The sequence below is a fragment of the Lepidochelys kempii genome, chromosome 10 (assembly GCF_965140285.1).
Source record: "Lepidochelys kempii isolate rLepKem1 chromosome 10, rLepKem1.hap1, whole genome shotgun sequence".
Taxonomy (NCBI): Eukaryota; Metazoa; Chordata; order Testudines; family Cheloniidae; genus Lepidochelys; species Lepidochelys kempii.
The window spans coordinates 50680414-50703111 of record NC_136389.1 but is presented as its reverse complement, the minus strand read 5'-3'; the positions used below and the strand labels follow the sequence as shown (position 1 = coordinate 50703111).

Genomic DNA, 22698 nt, shown 5'->3' with positions numbered 1-22698 from the left:
AAGGAAGATAAGCCCTGCCCTGGTGTGAGGTGTGCATGGGGCAGGGCTCGGAGTGAGTAAGGGCCCTGCCTTGTTGTGTATCTGGGAGAGGAGGAAGGAGGCCAAGCCTGCCCGCTGGGTCTATGGGTGGGAAAGTGAGCAAGGAGGCTGGGTGGGCCCTGCCCTGGTGTGGGAGGTGTGTGTCTTGTGCATGATAGGGGTGAGTAAGTGTCCTGCCTCAATCGGTGTCTGGGGTAAGGGGCCAACCCTGCCCCAGCTTGAGGAATGAGGAGATCTGATGGCAAGGCTGACCCAGCCCTCTGGGGGGGAGGGTTGAACCCTGCCCTTCTGTGTGGAGGGAGGAAGGATGAGTATGGGTTGGCACTGCCCATGTGTGTGTGGGTGGGTGTGGTGAACCCTGTCCTTGGGGAGTGAGTCGGGGGCTGGCCCAACGCTGCCCTCCAGTTGGGGTGGGGGGAGCGGGAGGGTTACAGACCCTGTCTGGCTGTATGTGGGGGGTGGAGGGAGCCCTTCCTGAGGGCAGCGGAGCGAGGAGGGGCCGCCCTTGCACTGTTGCGTGGGGCGGGGTGGCTAGTGGGCCCGGCCCAGCACGGCTGGGGAGGGGGTAGCTGACTCCGCTGTTGCCCTTTTAAATGTGCGAGAGGGTGCTGGAGGCTGGTACAAAGGGAGCTGCCTCCGCCACCGCTTCTGTTTCCTCCACCGGCTCAGGCTGTTCCCCGCCATCTTCCGCCGAGCAGGCGCGGCCGGGTCAGGCCGGGCCGGAGCCGAGCTGCGCGGGGCGCGTGAGGCGAGGTGGCGCAGGCCCGGGCCCGGAGATGAGGCCAGGATGTCGGTGTCAGGGCTCAAGGCCGAGCTGAAGCTCCTCGAGTCCATCTTCGACAAGGACCACGAGCGCTTCCGCATCGTCTCCTGGAAGCTGGACGAGCTGCACTGCCAGTTCGTGCTGCTGCCGCCGCCGCCGGGGAGCAGCCCGCCGCCGCCGCCGCCGCCGCTCACCATCCACTGCAACATCACGGTGCGGGCCGGGCCGCTGGGGGAGGGGGCGCGGCGCCCGCCCTGCTGAGGGGGGCACTTGGCACCCGCTCAGCCGGGAGCAGCGGGCGGGGGCACGCAGCGCTCGCCCAGGGCGCCTGGCACCCACGGGAAGGGGGTAGAGGTACCCGTTGCTCCTAGGGTATGGGCACGGCCCCCTGGCATGGGGTGACTCAGCACCCCGGGGTATGTCGTCCCCATTGGGCAGCAGCATATGGCACCCAGGGGAAGCCATCGCCTGCAGGGGCGAGTTTACCCAGTGCCTAGGGGGGCACAGCACCTAGCAACCAGCACACGGGGGGCATGCCAGCTGTGTGCCAGCGGCGTCTTGTGTAGCGTCCTCCGAGCTCGGTCCTGAGACACAGTGGGGCTGCCGCTGGCGAGACACTACGCGTGTAGCTTGATTTCTTCAGAGCCTCGTCTATCCCTGCCTTCGTTCCCCCTACAGATGGGGAGAAACCCCTCTTTCTGCCGGCCCCCCTCCCCCCCGGCTGCTTCGGGCTGCCCCTTTCATTTCCCTTCGTAAAGTATTGAATCAGCGCCCCTGCTTTCTTTTTCTCAGCTGAAAATGTCGACTCTCTTAGCCTGGGGGCAGTTTGCGGGATGGGGGGAGAAAGGGGCTTTGCCCACCACTTTATTAGTTATGCTGCGTGTCTGTTTCTTAGAAGTTGGAGAAGCTGTGAGCCCTAAACAAAGGGAGTGTAGGCCCTGGAGAGAGCAAGAGCCACCCCCCCCTTGTGTATCCCCACCGTTCCTGCTGTTAGTTTTGTGCCCTAAAACCCATGGCGTGAGGAGAAGGAAAAAGGAGGTTGCAGGGGGGAAAAGTATCTCTCTCTAAAGGATTTTAGTGGGATGTGGTAAGTATTTTGCTCCCTTCCCCAAAAGGTGGAAGCCCAGGAAGAAGGTGGAGTGTGTGCACATTACTGAATACGCAATACAAGGCCTGAGCTGAGCAACTTGCTTTTCTGTGTGACCCAGCCAAGTGAACGCCACAGAAAAGCTAACTCTTGTTTTGGGGCTGGGAGGGCAGAAGGCATACCAGATCTTTTGGTTTTCTTCTACAGCCTGGTATTTACTTTATCTGCATTTCTAAAATACAATTTTAAAATGAGTGTAATGGTGAATAGGAGATTTCACTTCTGAAAGTGACTGAGTTAGCAAGGAGGCTGAGGAAACTTAATTATTGCCCATTTAAAGGGATGAAACTGAGTGCTTGCTGAATAAAATACTTTTCTTGCATAATAAATTTATGGAGGGGGACGTGTTTTGAAGAACTTATTTGTGGGGGTTTTGTTTTTTGTTACATGAGCGAGTAAAACAGTATTGGGGGCAGCTGAGGAGCAAGCTCATCATGGTAAAGATAGATAAGTAAACTTTTGTCTAAACTGATAAAATACCCCTTACCAGCTTTAGAAATACTATAGATCCTGAGCATGCAAAAGGATTTGAACATATAGGACCTTTACTTCATGTGGAATGCCACTGTAGGTTCACTTTGCAGCATTGGGGCCATGTATAAGTAAACTTACCTGTCTATTTGGCAAGACTGCTCTTAAAGGTAGACTGTTTTTAAGGCTTGACTGTGTGAAATTGGGGTTTAGTATGTTGGGGGTCAGAGTAAAGATAACAACATAATTCATTGCCTTTTGGAAAAGGATGAAAGCGTCTTCAGACAGACATCAAAGGGTCTGACTCTGCAAATGCCCAAGTACTGAAAGTTGAAAATTTAATTAAACTAAAAGTCCTCAGCCTTGCAATATTAACATTAGTTATTCTTTAATGTAATAGAATCAACCACATTTTACCTGTATCATCAGTTACTTAATTTTTTTTCTATTCTAAACTAATTTAGCTACATATTTTAAAAGAAGGATTTGCAGGTTTGACCGTTAAATGTCATGGAATTTGTTTTGTACTTATAAGTAGTTAAATATAAGGGCACTTAATCCAAGTGTACGTACTTTTTTAAAAACACCAGTAACTTATTATAATGTAATAAGCAACATGTTTTGGAGCCCTATGTCTAGAAAAATCAGATAATGAGTTGCATGACTTCCTATAAATAACTTTATTTCAATAGAAAACTGTACTGCTCTTTGGCTGAGGAGGTTGATTGCTACTTTCCACAGAGCATGACCTCTTTCATAAATTTCTGGAAAGAATATAAAAGATAGTTTCTGCACCATGAAACATCAGTTCAGGATGATGGGTTGTTTTTCCTGTCAAATGATAAGTAGTAAAGCAGCCGGTAGCAATGGATTCTGGGTTTGTGCTGTGGTGTTTCTAGCCTTTTTCTACCTCTAAGGTCACTTTCAGCAGCAGCTCATACGTCTTTTTATTCCAGGTTAAAATTTGGTTAGTACTTTTTGGTAGTATCTTAATTATCTATGTCAGAGCATAAAACCAATAATGTAAAGTGCGACCTAGGCTTTCCCCAGCTTATAGTAGTGTCTGTTTACTATGTTGTGCTGTTATGGTCACTTGCCCCAAAGGGCTGAAGCCTCAGTTATGCTGGTTTAAGTGGCATGTAACCTTGCCACAAAGGAACTGAAAATGGCTGTTTCAGACAGAAAAGCCAAAGCTTCTGCTTTGCAAAGTGGTAAGAATTGAAGCTTCTTGGAAATTATATTTTGTACTTCTGCCTAAGGAGTTGGTGCTGTACAAAACTAGTTAAATACTCACAGTATGAATAGAGTGACTTATTCAACCAATTTTACAGATCAGGGATGGAAACTGAGGTACAGAAGCTGAGTTTCACAAAATCATGTGGGAAGTCACTGGGACAGCCAAGAATAGAATCCTGGTCTCCTGATTCCCAGGCCTGGTGCTTTGCGGCAAGTGTATGTACACTTGCCTTCCTATTAAGGCTTGAAGTGGTAAAGGGAATTCCCTGTAGCAGACTCATACTCAAGTCTTGTGGTTTTAATTCTGAAGTGCTGCCAGCTTTGTCTCTAGATACTGTATCTTAGAAAATTATAATTCTTACCCCTCATCCTGCATGGGATCTAAAGTGCTTTTCTAGAGAGCTGGGTCAAGGCATTCTAGGGTCTAGAATATATTTTCTGATGACAGTGTTAACACACTCAAACTTGTAATGTTATAAAAAGCTGGTAGTAAATGTGTGGTTCTCTGGAGAAACTCAGCCATTGCTAATGGAGAAGTTATCTCCAGGCTCTGGAATTACAGTGCAAATATGTAACTTTTAGTCAGTTTGCCTTTCCTAGACAACTTAACCCCCACAATACTGAAAATCCTCAAGGATATTTTCTTCCACTTGGAAAAAGACTCCTGGCAAGTGCTGCTGTAGTTCCATAGGCCATTAAATGTTTATTTCCTTCCTCCTTTGTGATGTCACAGAGATTAACATTACCTGATTACTTTTTAAAACTTTCCCAGTTAATCAGTTTGGAATATATGCTTACTACTTAACAGCAGTAGGTTTCTGAATGCCAAGACTCCTATTTATAAGGGAAAATAAATAGCAACTAACCATGTGATCCTTTGCTGTAGCTCACGAAAGCTCATGCTCAAATAAATTGGTTAGTCTCTAAGGTGCCACAAGTACTTCTTTTCTTTTTGCAAATACAGACTAACACGGCTGCTACTCTGAATTCTATCTTGTGGGACTGTCGTACCACATGTACAGTGTGGTGGCTATATAAACACTCGTGCATTGTGTATGGACATGAAAACTATTAGTTTTTAGAATGATCGTTCTCTTACAAAGGAACAAAGTTCTTTCAAGAACTTCTGGACTAAGACCTAAAGGAGATCTGATGACTTACATTTCTTTCTAATTAATCTTAGAGAATTTCTTTCCACTCTCCAATCTAAAGAGAGACAGCAGAGGGAATACAGCTAAAAAAAAATTGTTCTTGATTAAGAAACATAGCACACTGAATTCCTTGTGAGAACCTGAGTTGACATACTTTGACTAGCAGTGTGTGTCTTCTGGAATTTCCCACTGAGGTGACATTTTCACTTTGAAGGCCTGGAATAATATCTCATTGGAAAATCAGTTTGTTGGAAAATCAAAGCTCAATGTTTTCTACAACTTCCCAGGAATGTTATTCATCTAATTCTTAAAGACCCCTGAAATACAATCCATATCAAGCTATTAATTTAGTTAATCTCCTTTTGAATATAGGATAGGAGTGGTCAAGTAGGCATCCAGTCAGATTTCGAGGAAACTGTTTGCTTTACCCTTGCCAGGAGTGTGATCTATATTGGACCTTTAAATAGTTAATCCTATTAGTTTCAAAGAGGCATTTTAGGGTGGAGTCATCCTTGTCAGAAATACTGATTCTTAGGCCTGAAAACTATCTAATTATTGAACTTGTTCAGGCCGTGTACCTTTACATTCCCACTTGTTGTGCCAAGAGCAATATCTCTGCTCCAGAGTTGTCATCTACCTTTTTTGTGCTCCCTTTCTGGTTAGCAACAGCACCTCAGTTAAGGTCAGTCTGAATAAAATTTGCCTGTTACAAGCTCCATGTGGATTTACTTTTCTCCCCTTGGGGTGTTTTGAATAAAAAGCAAATCAGTGGACTTAAAATCAGTAGTTTATTGCTTTTCTATAACAATGCTTCTAACTTAGACATGTCTTTATTTGAGAGCTGTAGAGTTGCAACTGGAGATGTCACAGCCCAAGTCTGGTAAGGTATCAAAAGTTAAGTGTTGTGACTGCATGTTCCGTTTTCTTTTCACAGAAAGAGAAGGAACTACCCATATGAACTGGTATCTGAAATGCAGAGACTGAATTTTAGGGAGAACTCTTATTTTCTTTTCTGCATGTGTTTTTTAATTATTGGCTCACTTCTGTGTTTAAATGGACACAAACTTGAAAAACCACATTTCCATCAGAACACTTTGCACCTATTCTTACAATTACAAAAATATACCTGTTACCATCATTTTATATATACAGTTTAAAGATCTGTGTAGTATTATATGAGACCTCCTTTAGAGTGGTGGCAGTGGAGGGACAAATTGGACTCTAATCTCAGCTAGTATCTATCCAAGAATGAAATTTAATCCCTGGACACATAAGCGACGACTTCCCCTCTTTCCCATGGGTGCTTGACCCTGCCTCTGCCCCCGGCCCCGCTCCCACTCCACCCCTTCCATGAGGCCCCACATTTTCCCATCCCTTCCCTGCCCCCATTCCAACCCCTTTTCTCCAAAGTCTCTGTCCCCTCCCTGCCAATATTCCAACACCTTCTCCAAATCCCCAACCTGGCCCTGCCTCTTCCCCGCCTTCTCCTCTGAGTGCGCCACGTTCCTGCTCTCCCCCCCCCCCCCCCAGCTCGGAGGGTACAAACGCTGCCAAATAGCTGTTTGGTGGCGGCCGGGTGGGAAGCGCTGGGAGGTAGGCGGAGGAGTGGGGACGCGGCGCGCTCAGCGAAGGAGGAGGTGGGGTGGGGGCGTGAGGGGAGCTTGGCTGCCAGTGGGTGCAGAGCACTCCCTAACTTTTCCCCGTGGGTACTCCATTCCCAGAGCACCCCTGGAGTCGGCACCTATGCCTAGACAAACAGCAAAAATCTTGTGCATCGCTCAAGTTTTACTTAGTGCTTACATGGGGCCTATGCTGAACATTGTCCTTGTATCAGCCATCTGCACACGGGGTGAATTTTGTCCCAAATGAGTACCACCATACAACTGTTCACAAATCATGTAATGTGACTTATTCTGTGACTTGGTTATTTTTCATATGGAAAGACGGATTCTCTGCCTTTCCTGAAAAGGTAGCCTTCTACTGAATCAGAGTTCAAGCTACTATGAAAGACGTAAAAGGGTGTGGTGTCTGGAGATAATTGCAACCAATGAGAGAGGACTTTACTTTTCAGTCTAACTCTGCATTCTGAACCCAAACAGATAAAAGGATAAATACTTTTCTGTTAACTCCACAATCCTTTTACAATTTAGTACAGACAAAAAAAATATATATATATATAGGCATTTCACATCATGCACCGCTTTTTTCTCGGTATTAATATTAAAGGCAATACTAGAAGGGGGATGATTTTGAAGCTGTTTTCTTTTAAGGATGCTCAGTTTATACACAAAACTAATTCCATAATGAATGAGTTACCAACTCAAAAGAAAAGGAGTACTTGTGGCACCTTGGAGACTAACCAATTTATTTGAGCATAAGCCTTCGTGAGCCGATGAAGTGAGCTGTAGCTCACGAAGGCTTATGCTCAAATAAATTGGTTAGTCTCTAAGGTGCCACAAGTACTCCTTTTCTTTTTGCGAATACAGACTAACACGGCTGTTACTCTGAAACCTGTCAACTCAAAAGAAACTACCAAACTTCTCATACGATGGTAAATCCTTACAGTGATGGTTAGAGTCCAGGTTATTTTCTATGCAGTTTATAAATCCAAGGAACAACCAGAAAAAGTTACTGGACACTTCCTTTTTGAAGAAAAGGAATATTGTAATACCCAAATTCTAAAATATATAAAACTCCAAGGAGCTAGACATGCTGTATGGAGGTGGAATAATCTTATTTATGCAACAAATTATGAGAATAATAAATTAGGAATGGGTTCCTTCTTTAAGGAATGCACTTCTGCCAAAAAAAAGAAATTAAATTCAAGAATACAAATGCTAAAATTCAAAGAATGCTGAGTTTTCTAGCTGCATGATATACTTCTACACTGCAAAGCTCAAACTGAAAAACTAAACTTTGCTAGAACAATATTTTCTGGAAAAAATTCCAAGTGCACTAGAATTGAACGAAGGCTTATAAACGTCTGTGGTTTATGTCATTTCTGTTTTGTTGTTTACAGCTGCTCTATAGCAAGAATTCATGGTCTAAAGATTATATTAAGAGCTTTGAAGATAAATTGCTCTCATTCCCCTTTATAAAATGTACCTCTAATCATGATAAATTGCCCCTAACGTATCACATGAAGCCACAGTCATTGGCCCCAGTGCTGCAGATGTTTATTCTGCGTGTCGAACTGTAAGCATCTGTGTAGTCCCATTCAAGTCTAAGGGACTACTCATGCATGTGTGAACTATAAGCATGTAAATATTTTCAGGATTCCACATGACCCCCAAAACAGGCATTTTTAAAAAAATGCTCATTGAAATTAATTAAATCCGGTGACAATGTAAAAGTTTGATCTGGCTTAGGTACTTAGATACTACAGTGATGGGGTGCCTCACAATCTTTAATATAGTTATTTTCAAAGCACCCCTGTGAGGTAAGGAAGTACTATTATCCCCATTTTACAGATAGCCGGTGAACTGAAGCACAGTGATTTGCCCAAGGTCACACAGGAAGTCTGTCCTGGAGAGAGTTGAACCCTGGTCTCCACACCTTAGGCTAGTGCCCTAACCTTTGGATCATTCTTCCTCCTAGCTTACATACTTGCTCAATCAGATTAGAATTAATGCTTCCCGTGTTAACACGGTCAAAGTGGTCTCTGTAAAACTTAGAAGAGTCACAAGTAATCTTTGCAGGTTTCTTAACATTATTCACTTATTCTACAGAAACTAAAACATAGTTTAGGATCACTTCATTGGATAACTAGAAGACATTTAGTGTCCTAGAGTGACCGTTTGTTTCATGTTATCAAAAACATTGGATTTGAGCCAGAATTTGAGCAATAGCTTTATGTGCTCTATGTGGCCCTCTTTGTAAATAGCATTACTATTGTGACACTCTTTGTAAATAGCATTACTATTTCTCCATTTAATTTGACACTGTGTACACGGCAAAGATGCCTACTATTGCTGCTTCTGTTTGATGTGCTATTAGAACTGATAATAACTAGTCCGAGAACTAGTGGTTTTATTTTACTTGCCACAAATCATTCTACTTGACTTCCAAATTAATGAATCTAAAAAAACAGTTATTTCCTACTTTGTTTCAAGGAAACCTGTGATATCTTGGACACCAGTGTGTGATAACTATTGGCAAATGTTTTTACATAGAATTAACCCCTCTATACTTGGTCTTTATTGACATGGAACCTCCCATTCCTGTAGGAAAATTGGGATTATTAAAGCAGATTACTATGAAATAGAATATTTTATCCAACATCTTTTATAGGAACACTAGTAGCTGGGAGGAAGAGGAAAAATACTGGTTCAATAGGGTAACTCTTCCCACAAGTATTCTAAGGAAGCATGCCCGTTTGCAGGGATCTTCTCATCTGCTGAACTGCTGGTTTAATACGGAATTTTTGCAGTTTAGTAGGTGAAGGAACTTGGATTCCAAGGTATTTTTTTCAGTCAGAAGTAAGTAAAGCTTCTGATTTGGTAAAAGTGTTCTATCCCAAATCTGAAAAGGAGTACTTGTGGCACCTTAGAGACTGACAAATTTGTTATTTATTTGTCTCTAAGGTGCCACAAGTACTCCTTTTCTTTTTGCGAATACAGACTAACATGGCTGCTACTCTGAAACCTATCCCAAATCTGAACAGATTGTTACAGAGGCGTTGTATTTGACTTTTAAACGGTCTATATGGAGCTTAACAGTATTGATAATCTATAAATGGAAGACAAAGTCCTGCATTAAACAGTTTTGCTGTAAAGATACAGTAACAATGCAAGTGTTGGTAATTGGAGTTTTGTGTGGATGTTGGTGCATATCAGCTCTGTAGACTAGGTGTGAATTTTTGTGTTTTGAAGGAGAGCTAAGGAACTTGGCAAATATTGATTGGGATGCTCTTCAAGCATAGGAGGGATAAAGAAGAAGGATCAGGGTTAGCAATAGGCAAAAGGTAAATCAAACTAAGAGGGTTGGGTGGAACACGGATACTTGGCAAGAGGATGTAGAGAAACTAGTGAGAATTGCTCACCAGTGCAAGAAGAGATAGTCTGTGGAGGTGATCCATGAGACACTAGTAGGATATGGTCCACCCATGGAAAAATCAGAAATCCTTGAGGAAGAGAGAATAAAACTGAGAAGAAGGCATGAATGTTAGAATAAGAGCAGAAGAGAGACATCTGACTGAATGATGGGTGAAGGAATTGGCTTAGAGGGTGTGGGGAAGATGAGAACTCTGCCCAGATAAATTACAGTATTCTTGAAATCAGTAAGATACGGGGAAGTGAAGAGGAACTAGATACCAGGTATGATGGTTCAGCTTTTACCACTTAAATGGTATTTTGACTTCTAAACCTAATGGTGACCAAGTAAAAGCCAGTCTTAGCTACTTCGCTACTGATATGGCTAATACTACTTTAGTGAAGCTGATCATATCTATTCACGTGGACATAGAAATAAAGTGTGACTAACTCTTAAATATACAAAGAGTTGACTCTTAAATATACAAAGAAGTGTGTGCAACAAGAGTGATGTAGTGGTGGGAGTCTGCTATAGACCACCGGACCAGGGGGATGAGGTGGATGAGGCTTTCTTCCGGCAGCTCACGGAAGCTACTAGATCGCATGCCCTGATTCTCATGGGTGACTTTAATTTTCCTGATATCTGCTGGGAGAGCAATACAGCGGTGCATAGACAATCCAGGAAGTTTTTGGAAAGCGTAGGGGACAATTTCCTGGCGCAAGTGCTAGAGGAGCCAACTAGGGGGGGCGCTTTTCTTGACCTGCTGCTCACAAACCGGGTAGAATTAGTGGGGGAAGCAAAAGTGGATGGGAATCTGGGAGGCAGTGACCATGAGTTGGTTGAGTTCAGGATCCTGACGCAGGGAAGAAAGGTAAGCAGCAGGATACGGACCCTGGACTTCAGGAAAGCAGACTTCGACTCCCTCAGGGAACGGATGGCCAGGATCCCCTGGGGGACTAACTTGAAGGGGAAAGGAGTCCAGGAGAGCTGGCTGTATTTCAAGGAATCCCTGTTGAGGTTACAGGGACAAACCATCCCGATGTGTAGAAAGAATAGTAAATATGGCAGGCGACCAGCTTGGCTTAATGGTGAAATCCTAGCGGATCTTAAACATAAAAAAGAAGCTTACAGGAAGTGGAAGGTTGGACATATGACCAGGGAAGAGTATAAAAATATTGCTCGGGCATGTAGGAATGTTATCAGGAGGGCCAAATTGCACCTGGAGCTGCAGCTAGCCAGAGATGTCAAGAGTAACAAGAAGGGTTTCTTCAGGTATGTTGGCAACAAGAAGAAAGCCAAGGAATGTGTGGGCCCCTTACTGAATGAGGGAGGCAACCTAGTGACAGAGGATGTGGAAAAAGCTAATGTACTCAATGCTTTTTTTGCCTCTGTTTTCACTAACAAGGTCAGCTCCCAGACTGCTGCGCTGGGCATCACAAAATGCGGAAGAGATGGCCAGCCCTCTGTGGAGATAGAGACGGTTAGGGACTATTTAGAAAAGCTGGACGTGCACAAGTCCATGGGGCCGGACGAGTTGCATCCGAGAGTGCTGAAGGAATTGGCGGCTGTGATTGCAGAGCCACTGGCCATTATCTTTGAAAACTCGTGGCAAACCGGGGAAGTCCCGGATGACTGGAAAAAGGCTAATGTAGTGCCAATCTTTAAAAAAGGGAAGAAGGAAGATCCTGGGAACTACAGGCCAGTCAGCCTCACCTCAGTCCCTGGAAAAATCATGGAGCAGGTCCTCAAAGAATCAATCCTGAAGCACTTGCATGAGAGGAAAGTGATCAGGAACAGCCAGCATGGATTCACCAAGGGAAGGTCATGCCTGACTAATCTAATCGCCTTTTATGATGAGATTACTGGTTCTGTGGATGAAGGGAAAGCAGTGGATGTATTGTTTCTTGACTTTAGCAAAGCTTTTGACACGGTCTCCCATAGTATTCTTGTCAGCAAGTTAAGGAAGTATGGGCTGGATGAATGCACTATAAGGTGGGTAGAAAGCTGGCTAGATTGTCGGGCTCAACGGGTGGTGATCAATGGCTCCATGTCTAGTTGGCAGCCGGTATCAAGTGGAGTGCCCCAAGGGTCGGTCCTGGGGCCGGTTTTATTCAATATCTTCATAAATGATCTGGAGGATGGTGTGGATTGCACTCTCAGCAAATTTGCGGATGATACTAAACTGGGAGGAGTGGTAGATACGCTGGAGGGGAGGGATAGGATACAGAAGGACCTAGACCAATTGGAAGATTGGGCCAAAAGGAATCTGATGAGGTTCAATAAGGATAAGTGCAGGGTCCTGCACTTAGGACGGAAGAACCCAATGCACAGCTACAGACTAGGGACCGAATGGCTAGGCAGCAGTTCTGCGGAAAAGGACCTAGGGGTGACAGTGGACGAGAAGCTGGATATGAGTCAGCAGTGTGCCCTTGTTGCCAAGAAGGCCAATGGCATTTTGGGATGTATAAGTAGGGGCATAGCGAGCAGATCGAGGGACGTGATCGTTCCCCTCTATTCGACATTGGTGAGGCCTCATCTGGAGTACTGTGTCCAGTTTTGGGCCCCACACTTCAAGAAGGATGTGGATAAATTGGAGAGAGTCCAGCGAAGGGCAACAAAAATGATTAGGGGACTGGAACACATGAGTTATGAGGAGAGGCTGAGGGAGCTGGGATTGTTTAGCCTGCAGAAGAGAAGAATGAGGGGGGATTTGATAGCTGCTTTCAACTACCTGAAAGGGGGTTCCAAAGAGGATGGCTCTAGACTGTTCTCAATGGTAGCAGATGACAGAACGAGGAGTAATGGTCTCAAGTTGCAGTGTGGGAGGTTTAGATTGGATATTAGGAAAAACTTTTTCACTAAGAGGGTGGTGAAACACTGGAATGCGTTACCTAGGGAGGTGGTAGAATCTCCTTCCTTAGAGGTTTTTAAGGTCAGGCTTGACAAAGCCCTGGCTGGGATGATTTAACTGGGAATTGGTCCTGCTTTGAGCAGGGGGTTGGACTAGATGACCTTCTGGGGTCCCTTCCAACCCTGATATTCTATGATTCTATGACTATTCATTTCAGGTAATGTATGTATGTTTTTTTGTTTTCTTCCAGACATCCAAAAATTAAGTTGTGTGGTATTCACCATGTCACAAGCTGAATCATACTAACTCCTTTAGAATCTGATACAAAAATCCATGCCTTAAGAATTGACATTAAAAGTGAATCAAAATGTTCATTAGACAACCTAGTGACAACACACATGCATCTGGATAACAGACATTAAGCAAGAGGAATACTTGTTGTTGAGGCTCCTGAAACAAAAATTCCCTGACAAAGTTGCAGCATCAAGATTGTTGCACAAACATGACAAGTAAGAAAATTCAGGGCTCAAAATTCCTACAGGGTAATGAGCTTTCTTGTATTATAATTTGATCTGGCTGACTATTTTGTAATACTCTGTTGGCATATAGACTAAAGCCAAGATCCTGTGCATTTGTGAAGTCTCTGTATTTGGTAGGATGGTATTGTGGTTAATGGAAAAGATCTGAGAATTGGAGATCTGGGCTCTCAGCTCTGCTACAGACTTCCTAGCAGTCTATAAGATTTTGGGAAGTCACTTAACCTCTCTAGTCTTGTCTACACTGACAATCATCTGTTGCTGACAAAAGTGTTAGCTAAAGGGTGCCTTTGAACCTGATTTAATTACAGTGTAGTTGAGGGCTAACCCCAGTTTCAGAGGCAGTTGTTTAAGAGCAGCATTTGACCTTGACTTCTGAAACTGCATAACACTGTTAGTCTTCGGCTATACTTGATGGTAAACAAAGTTCAGCACTAAGCTGCATCTCTTGTAGATGTATTAGCAGCCACAGGTTAACTACTTATTTCCTGCCATGATGGGGGAGAAGCGGGTGTGTGTGTAGAGGTGGGTTTTGTTCTTTCACAAAAGTTTAGTAGTATCCACCTGAACTGTGAATTTCTTTGTGTGGACAGTATCAAAAGCCTAATATTAAAGTGTACATTTTGGTGACCTAGATGTTCGAGAATAAATGTACTGCTTTACCTCCTCAAAGTGTAGCTTTTTAAAAATACCAGTTACTAGTTTCTTCTAAAAACATAGTGACCTTTCATTGTTCAAATGAATAAGAATATGCTCTTCTTTCAGGTGTTCTTCTCCCCCAGCCCCCTCAACTGGCTTGCTTTAATTATACCACTCAGTATTAAATTTTCTGTAGCACTACTACAAACCCATAAGCAAGATACTTTTCTTTTGTTTGTTATTTATAATCATTTAGCAAGGGGTTGTGCCAACTGAAATTTATGCAGTCTGGCAGACTCCCTTCCGAGTTTGGTTTACCCAACCCATAATCTCCCTAAGGTTGATGTGGTGGTTCACACATTGCATTCAGTAAAACAGTAGGTATTGAGTTATAGCGTGGGTGATAGCTTGACTAATAAACCCAACTTAAGAGGCTATAGAACTCTGCCTACAAGAAGCTTAATAACTGTATCCTATGACATATGTCTACATTCATGACCTTGACAATTTAACTGAAATCTATTCTTTGCTGACTATTACCGTCCATTGCGCACACCCTGGCTTATTGTAAAATGTATTGATACTAGAGAACTGGGGTGGCTTGTTTTTTTTTCCTTTTTAAAAAAAAAAAGTTTATGGGCTGGGGTGGGAGGTTACGTGTGTCTCTGCAGAGGGTAGAGAGATTCAGAATTGCAATCAGCGTTACCTATCCATTTTATTTTACAAATTTCAGAATTATTACACTTTAGAGCATCTTAAATTGAAAGCAAGACTTTTGAAAAGCTTTTTCCTTTTCCTTATGCCAAAGTAGTATTCTTGATCTCTAAAATGTTTTACTTACTGCCTTAACTTTTTTAAATTCAGCTACACTTATAGATTTTGTAACAAATGCAAGAAAATTCTGTAGAGCTTACTTGTATTTGCTATAAGCTGCTTGGTTTTGGAATAGCTTCCAGCAAACATGAGAACTCTTCTCACCCAAATATTAGCCCACTTAATGTGTATACAAAGTTACTCTGTAGTCACTGTCCTGTGAATACTCCACTGGCATGTGCTGCTGAGTCCACCACCTGCTGCAGAACTGCATCTAGAATCTAAGCTTTCATTTTACTTACAAAAATATCTCTAGTCCGTATGCTTGCAAAGAAAATACTGAAATGTGTACAGTGAGATAATGGTCTGCCTGAATCTATAAAAGGCTGAAATGATAGCTCAGAGGTGTGAACTGCTCCGGCCGTCTCAACGGGGTTTTAATTGTGAAACCTAGAAATGATTGGTTAAATATTGGCTATTCTGCTGATTTCAAGCAGAAACATCTAAGTAATGTTAACACATTGAAACTTTCTACAACAAGAGTAAAGCTTATCTGTGTGGGAGTCGGATCTGTCTCACGTGGGCTGGCCCAAGACTGGAATAAACTCCCACAGGATCCTAAGTACCATCACAAACCTCACCACATCCCACTTTTAGTGCAAGGTACATTTCTTTGACCCTTGACTTCTCAAACATGTAGTTGCGAGTGGATTTTTTTTTTTTAAACAATACAAACAAAACACTCCACTGCACACACTTCTCCCCCTAGGGAGAGGATAAGAGAACAAATACGTGACAGACGTTAGTCCCGTTGCTTAACGCACTACTGAAAGGTGCTCGGATACTATCATGATGAGCACAGTATTAGAACCTATATAGAACAGGATTACGGGATTCTTTTCTGACATGCCTCCTACACCTCCCCAGATGACTCTCACCTGCGTAACCATGAAAACCTCCAGTTACCTTCATTACTCTCTTCCAATATAGTTACAGCTTGTCAATACAAAATCTGTATAGGGACGGCATCAAATTGAATTAAAAAAAAAATTTATTAACTGAAAATGAACATACAGAACAATTACTTGCATAGCCTCTTTTAAGCTTTTTTTTTTTTTTTAAAAAAAAATATTAAATGAAGCTTTAACAGAACTTCTAGTCTGCTGTACTCGGGCCACACAATCTAGGGAATCTCCCGCAAAAGGTAAGTTGCTTGCCCTAAAGTACTTTTGACTGTAGAGAGGGTGAAAGAAAATGACATTTTTGTTGTCATAAGCATTCTGCCTATACTACGTAGATACTTAAAAAAAATTATAACTGCTTAATTAAAACTGTATGAATGTGGTTGGATTTGTTTATTGTACATAAACAAAGAAGTAGATGGTATGATATTTACATGGCTTGTGTAAAGGAACCCTGACAGAAGAGCAGATAAAAAAGTCTGCCTTTTTCAGGGTGAATACAAGTCTATTTTTAAGTGGTTTTTTTACACATACTTTATTTCTAAAAATAAACCTGTTTTTAAAATTTGAAATGAAAACCTATATTAAGGCCTAAAGCTATTGTAATCTATTAAAAACAGTTTAATGAAACATAATACACTACATGGAGTCCCCCCTCATTGTAATGAGTTAAGATGCTGCTTTTTTAATACAGAATCAAGGTGGAAAACGTCCAACTTTTGAGGTCAACTCAAGGTTTATAAGTGTCATTATGTGATGACAGGTTTCAGAGTAGCAGCCGTGTTAGTCTGTATTCGCAAAAAGAAAAGGAGGACTTGTGGCACCTTAGAGACTAACCAATTTATTTCAGCATAAGCTTTTGTGAGCTACAGCATCCGAAAAGCTTATGCTGAAATAAATTGGTTAGTCTCTAAGGTGCCAGAAGTCCTCCTTTTCTTTTTGCGAATACAGACTAACACGGCTCCTGCTCTGATACGTATTAGTATCTGTGATTTTTTTTTCAGTCTTTACAGTGGAGTGAATGCTGGTATTTACACTTGGAAAAATGTAAGTTTATTTTCAGTTTTTGTTGTGCAGAAAAGCTTTAGCCTTAATTACTTTTGGTTTCAGTGTAGATAGTAGGTGCAGAAACCATACTTTTTTAATTAGGACTCTTAGACTTTAATGTCAAAAGGACCACCATGATCATCTAGTCTGACCTCCTGCATGTTGCAGGCCACAAAACCTTGCCCACCACGGACTGGTTCATTCAAAGTTGAGAAACCAACTGGGATTTCAAAAAGCTGGAAAGCTGCATTTCCACCCCCCCCACCACCCCCCATCTAGGAATAAAACCAGGTTAGAGGATGACTGGGGGGGGGGCAGGTTTTCAAAGGGTTTTTAGGTGCCTGAAGATGCATATGTGAACCAAATGGCATTGTCAGAGGTGTCTGTCTGCATCTTTAGGCAACTAAATACCTTTGCCTCTGGTCACAATGGGCTGGATTTTTTCATCTGTCAGCTCACTGATTCTACAGTTAATTGTTTAAGTCAGTTTTAAATACAAAACCAAGTCTTGATGATTTTTGATTTTTCCTAATGTATCAGCACATTTAGAGTAGTTTTAACTAATAAAAAACAATTTTTAAATGTTGTTTTTGTGAATCCTTAACTGAATTCCAATTTCCATCTAAATAAACTAGATTTTTTTTTACACTCAGAAGAAGGAAATGTCACTGCCAATTTTCAAACAAGAAATTCATATTTCAAGTTATGTTAAGATATATAATATAATGTGCTTATATTGCATCCTCCTGGTTAGTACAAAATCTAGTTTAAGAGTATATTTGGTTTCAAATAAACCATTTTAGTGGTTAAACCAACCACAAAGAATGAACCTTTCTTTAGGAAAGTAACTAAAAAGTACAAATGCAAAACAAGATCCAACTTGACTTAATTTAAGGTTTTTTGCTTGCTGACTTGATTAAAACTGGTGATTTCTAAATTTATCCACCATGGCCTTGGTAATAGTACAATAGTTGGCTAGTGAGAGAGAAACCCTGTGCATTTTAAAAAGCGGGAGGTGTAATTCTTGCTCAGGTGGATGTATGTACACCTACTCCGCTGAAGCCAGTGCACTAAAATTAGCAGTGTAACTGTAGCTACAGGGCAGTGGCTAGGCCAGCCTGCTGCCTATGTAGCCATGGCTTCACTGTGTGAATTTTATCCCACTACTTTGAGCCTGACTACCTAAGATGGGAATTATGCCTCCCAGCTGCTTTGTGTAGAAGAACTCTTGTAGTGCAGTCCTCATGTGAAAGGCATGTACTAACTCCCACTGAAGTAAATAGGATGTGCATGCATGCATATCTGGGGGAAGACTTTTAACCTTCTTCCTATAATAAAAGTTACCACTTCATTCCTGAGACCAAGACTCCTTTGTGTGCTGTCCCAAACAGTGGCTTCAGTGACCTCTGCTAGCTTTTCAGAAGCAATTAACAAACCTGAACATTTTTCAGTGTTGTAGTGTAGTGACAAAGAATGATGGGCAGACATGTTGGCCTAAGGAACATTATGATGTTCAACACTGACTGTTAAGCAAAAACTATCAGCTAACTTAATTCTGATTCAAACTGACTATGGTTTATATGGTGTGGGGGGAATGTAGATCTAATTTCTATTAATTATAAGAGCATGCTTAACTAAAAACGAGCTTACTGTTTTGATATTTTTTGATCCACTACCATGGCAAGATTGAGCTATTTAAACTACTTGATTTAAAATAAACATAACTACTTTGAAAACTTGAGCTATTGCAACTCTTTAACTCCGGATTTTAGTTTTTCTACTAACAATTAATAAACTAATGAAATATAAAACATCCAGTCTGACTAAAATGGGAAGAAGGAAAGAACTAGCAACATGTAAGTATATACACATAAAAACATTAATTATAGCCACACTCTACCATGGCAGAGTGGCGTCCAATAGATCCACTGTATAAAGGAGAGGTTCGCTTGCTATACTGGGGTGGCCAGCCTGTGGCTCCGGAGCCGCATGTGGCTCTTCAGAGGTTAATATGCAGCTCCTTGCATAGGCGCTGACTCTGAGGCTGGAGCTACAGATGCTAACTTTCCAGTGTGCCTGGGGGTGCTCACTGCTCAACCTCCTGGTCTGCTCCAGGCTCTGCCCCCACTCCACCCCTTCCCCCAAGGCCCTTGCCCTTCCCCCAAGGCCCTTGCTCCTTCCCCTCCCCCACAGAGCGTGCTGACTGGTCAGGCTGCCGGAGGGCAGGAGGCTCTGGAAGGTGGGAGCTGATTTTGGGGGCGGGGGTGGCTGGGCTGGTGATTTATTACTGTGGCTCTTTGGCAAAGTACATTGGTAAATTCTGGCTCCTTCTCAGGCTCAGGTTGGCCACCGCTGTGCTATACAGCTTGCAGGGGGTGGGATAATGAAGTTTGTGATTAAATCAAAACTTCCATGGTAACACATAACTAAGACAGTATTTTACTGTGACTTCACATACCTTAATTCTGTAGTACTCTGGAAGTAGTCTAGTTTGGGCTGTGCATAACTGCTACAGCATACTTCATAAAAAAAGAGAAAATGTATAGTGGTAACTCATGGTGTCAAACAGGTAACAATTATATACTAATTACAAGTTCAAAAACATCCTTGTTAAGGGTAAATTGTCTTCAATAGTATATGCTTAGACACAAATGACAAATCTGTCTACCCTATGAACAAGCTAGTCTGCAAAAACAACTATAAAATTACAAAATATTCTATTACCTTTAAGAAGTCAGAGCCCTGACAAAAGGTAAGGAAAGCACATGTCAGGATGTGAAGCTTAGTGTCTGAATTGTGGTATCTCATTGTAACCTCTCATCCTTCCTTGTGCGGTGGCTTTATGAAGAACCATTATGCCAACTAACAGACATGCAATTCCAAAATTGTGTTGTAGTGGCAAGCTCCTAGGGACTCTTCCCTCTTGTGTCCTGGGTATTTATTAATGGGCCAGATTTAACCGTTATCTTGATATTGTTTAGCTATTGGATGCTTTATATAGCATGGGAGCTAGACAAAGGTTTGTGGTTTTTGACAACACAATCTGGCCTCTTGTTAGTACAAACGCTCTCCGGAATGTAAGGGTACTATGAGTGGTAACTGTATCTAGGTTGGCTGTAAACATTGAGCCTTTGTCTTCTGGCCTCAGTACACTTTTGGTGTGATGTAATTGCTCAGTATGTCAAGTGTTCTTGTTACTGAGCAATTTTTACAGTACACAGATTGGCTTATAAAAAGGCTACACAAATTTAAGCCTGCAGGCTTTACTTGTAACAAATTCCTGCTCTCATTTGTAGAGCAAGAAATTGCTCCCTTGCAGAACTGCTATAAGACAACCAACCATTTTTGTGAACAGTAACTCTGCATCTGAACAGTATACAACCTCATCTCAGTTGAATTGTGTGGCAAAAGGCCCAACGTAAAGTACCCTTCAGCCACCTGAGAAATAACGGTAATTAATATTTATAATAGTGGGTATCAGTACAATGGTATTTCTTGAATTCAAGGGTTGCTTGCCTAAAATGCCAGAATTGGGCAATGAGCTATTTAAAGATGCACAGGTGAAGCTGTTGTCCCTATACCGCATTGATATTCTTTCTTATCTTCCTTTTCGCACCCCCAACCCTACTCCTCCATCCCCTTACCAAAAAAAACCCCACCAACCCTCTCAGATCAGCTGCTTGTAGGTAGGTGTAGTCATCTAGTAAATTTTACAAGCCCTGGTTCTGCAGAGTAGTTCAGATGACCTCCCAAGCCATGAGTACAATAGAATTTTTTGCCATATCCTAAGTACCATGGCTGTTTGTTTCATTACAGATCTCAAGTGAGCTTCTTTATATTTACAGATTTGAATGTTTGAAATGCTTGTTTATATTCCATATTCCAAAATGGGTGGTGACTCATCTCTAGTATAACACAAATGATGTGTCAGAATAGTTATTATCTGCTCATCTATAGAATCTTTTGATGCTATTTATCAAAGCTGTTACTCACTTAAAATTGTGAATATATCCATCAAGAGTCAACTTTAAATACCTTGATTATGTGCCAAACTGGAATATACAGTAAGTGTGTGCACGCACAATTAGTTTAAAAACTGACACATTAACTCACTAAGTTTTTTCTCATGCACTGGCTGCATAGGAGTGGTATTGAACTTGAAGATCCTTTTCCTTTTGCATGTTCAACTCCCATTAATACTATGCTTAGTATATGGTCACTGTAATCTGCTTTTTCCACATTTACTCATTTTGTTTTAAAATGTAACATACAGCTTGAGAATATAGAAGAGAAAATAAAAGTGCCTAATGACACGTGCCATACAGAAACAGGTCTGGATATTGCCTGTGTCTTAACATGCTTCCCAACATAGGGTGAGATTTACTTTACTTGCAGAAAATCCAGTTAGTTAAGTGTTGGAGTGGGAAAGGAGGATGAGAAGGTGAAAAAATCATCCAGTGCAGGATACTGTATATCTTATCAGCCACTAAACCCAACTTACATATTAGGACCACCAGATCCACAAATCTAGTGTTCTCCTTGGAGGCTGCCCTGCTGTCATTTCTCCTCCCCAACACAGTGGTTATTGTAAATGGTGCAGAAAGTATTACATGGGTCCTCCAGACAGGGGTAAGTTTTGCTCACAAAGCTGAAGAACTCTGTTCTGGATATTTTAGTACTGCTGGGGGCACATGGTGATGTGAGAGAAGAGCCTTTAGAATGATAGGGAAAGAATATAAATAGAAAACTACTGTCTCAACAGAGTCTAAATGCATAATTTGGAAGAATGGTCTGTGAGTAAGATGTTGTCTCCTCCCATCCCCCTTTGCATCCAAAGGCAGGTTGACACAACTCTGGGCAATTAACTAATCACTCTTATTTATGGAAGAGAATTAAATAGGGAGATTCATAGTTAAGATTTGGATTGAATTACTTAATCAAATGCTCAGCTTCAATGGAAGTTGACAGTGTCTCTTTTTCATGAGATCATTTGCCTGGCTGGAATCACATGTATATCATCCTGGTCTCTCAAATAGCATTTAGTGTTTCTAAAATCTTTCCTTCTCTTTACCAAGGCAAGAATACAACTAGGAAGGTTCAGTAAGTCCACAAATTCTTGATGGAGTTTACTTCAATTAAGATGACCACTAAATATAAATCTCTTGAGAAAAGGAAGAAAGTGAATAACCAAACCTGGCTGTTTTGGACAACTTATTTAATAAACACAAGTCTACTTCTGGAGACTTGTTGGGCTGATTTCGCCTTAGCTCATTCTCCCCAAAAAAAACCAAGCTCTGGGTGCCATGGACAGAGAATTATTTCTGTATCTTGGAAAACACTTTTGACTATTTCTGGGAGCTAAAACTTGATAGACATCTCAAGGGTTCTGCTTTATTTACAACATGCTTGAAAACAAAGTGAAAAATGACTGATTTTTAACACTGCTCCTCACTATGTAACAGTCTTTCTGTATTATATCCTTAAGCAATTCAAACTTTTAGGGAAAAGTAGCTTCTCTGGAGTCTTGTAAAACTCAGTTTTATAAAACCTGTCAGTTACTAGTAGAATTTTGTTACTGCTAATTTGTCTTATCTACTGACCTTTATAAACACTGAAGTCGGAATTTTTTTTGCTGTGTGGTGTTGGGGATGCATTCTGCACTCCACTATCTTTATTGCCAAAACCTGCTGCACCTTGTCTAGCCATATGACCTCTTGCAAAAATCCATTTTTCTTCAATTAGAAGGGTTATCTGTGAAGCGAGTCTAGTGCTAATAAGAGCCAATTCTACTGTGCTTGTATTTCTCCATTTCAAAGTCTGGCGGTACATACTCTGCACTTCTGTTTTAAATACATAGTGATTTTGCAAATGATCAAAATGCCTAACCCTAAGTAGGAAGATTTAGCAAAGTATTTTTATCCATTATATTCACTTCCAAAGCTTGTTCAAAACCTTGTTTGGGGTTTTAATGACTGAATGATAACGTTAGATCATAAGCTTTAAGGGCAGGAA

General features: G+C 41.8%; 1 protein-coding gene across 3 annotated transcripts in view; it reads left to right on the top strand.

Annotated features, from left to right (window-relative positions):
• Positions 1 to 604: 604 nt before the first annotated feature.
• The window catches only part of UBE2Q2 (ubiquitin conjugating enzyme E2 Q2), an 80182-nt gene continuing 58088 nt past the window's right edge, over positions 605 to 22698 (top strand). Inside the window, exon 1 of one of the 3 annotated variants that reach the window (XM_073303528.2) lies at positions 605 to 1015. In XM_073303528.2, the coding sequence (XP_073159629.1) occupies positions 827 to 1015 (189 nt within the window). In that variant the 5' untranslated portion in view covers positions 605 to 826. The remainder of the gene's footprint in view (positions 1016 to 22698) is intronic. The other 2 variants (XM_073303527.2, XM_073303530.2) reach the window with 2 other exon arrangements.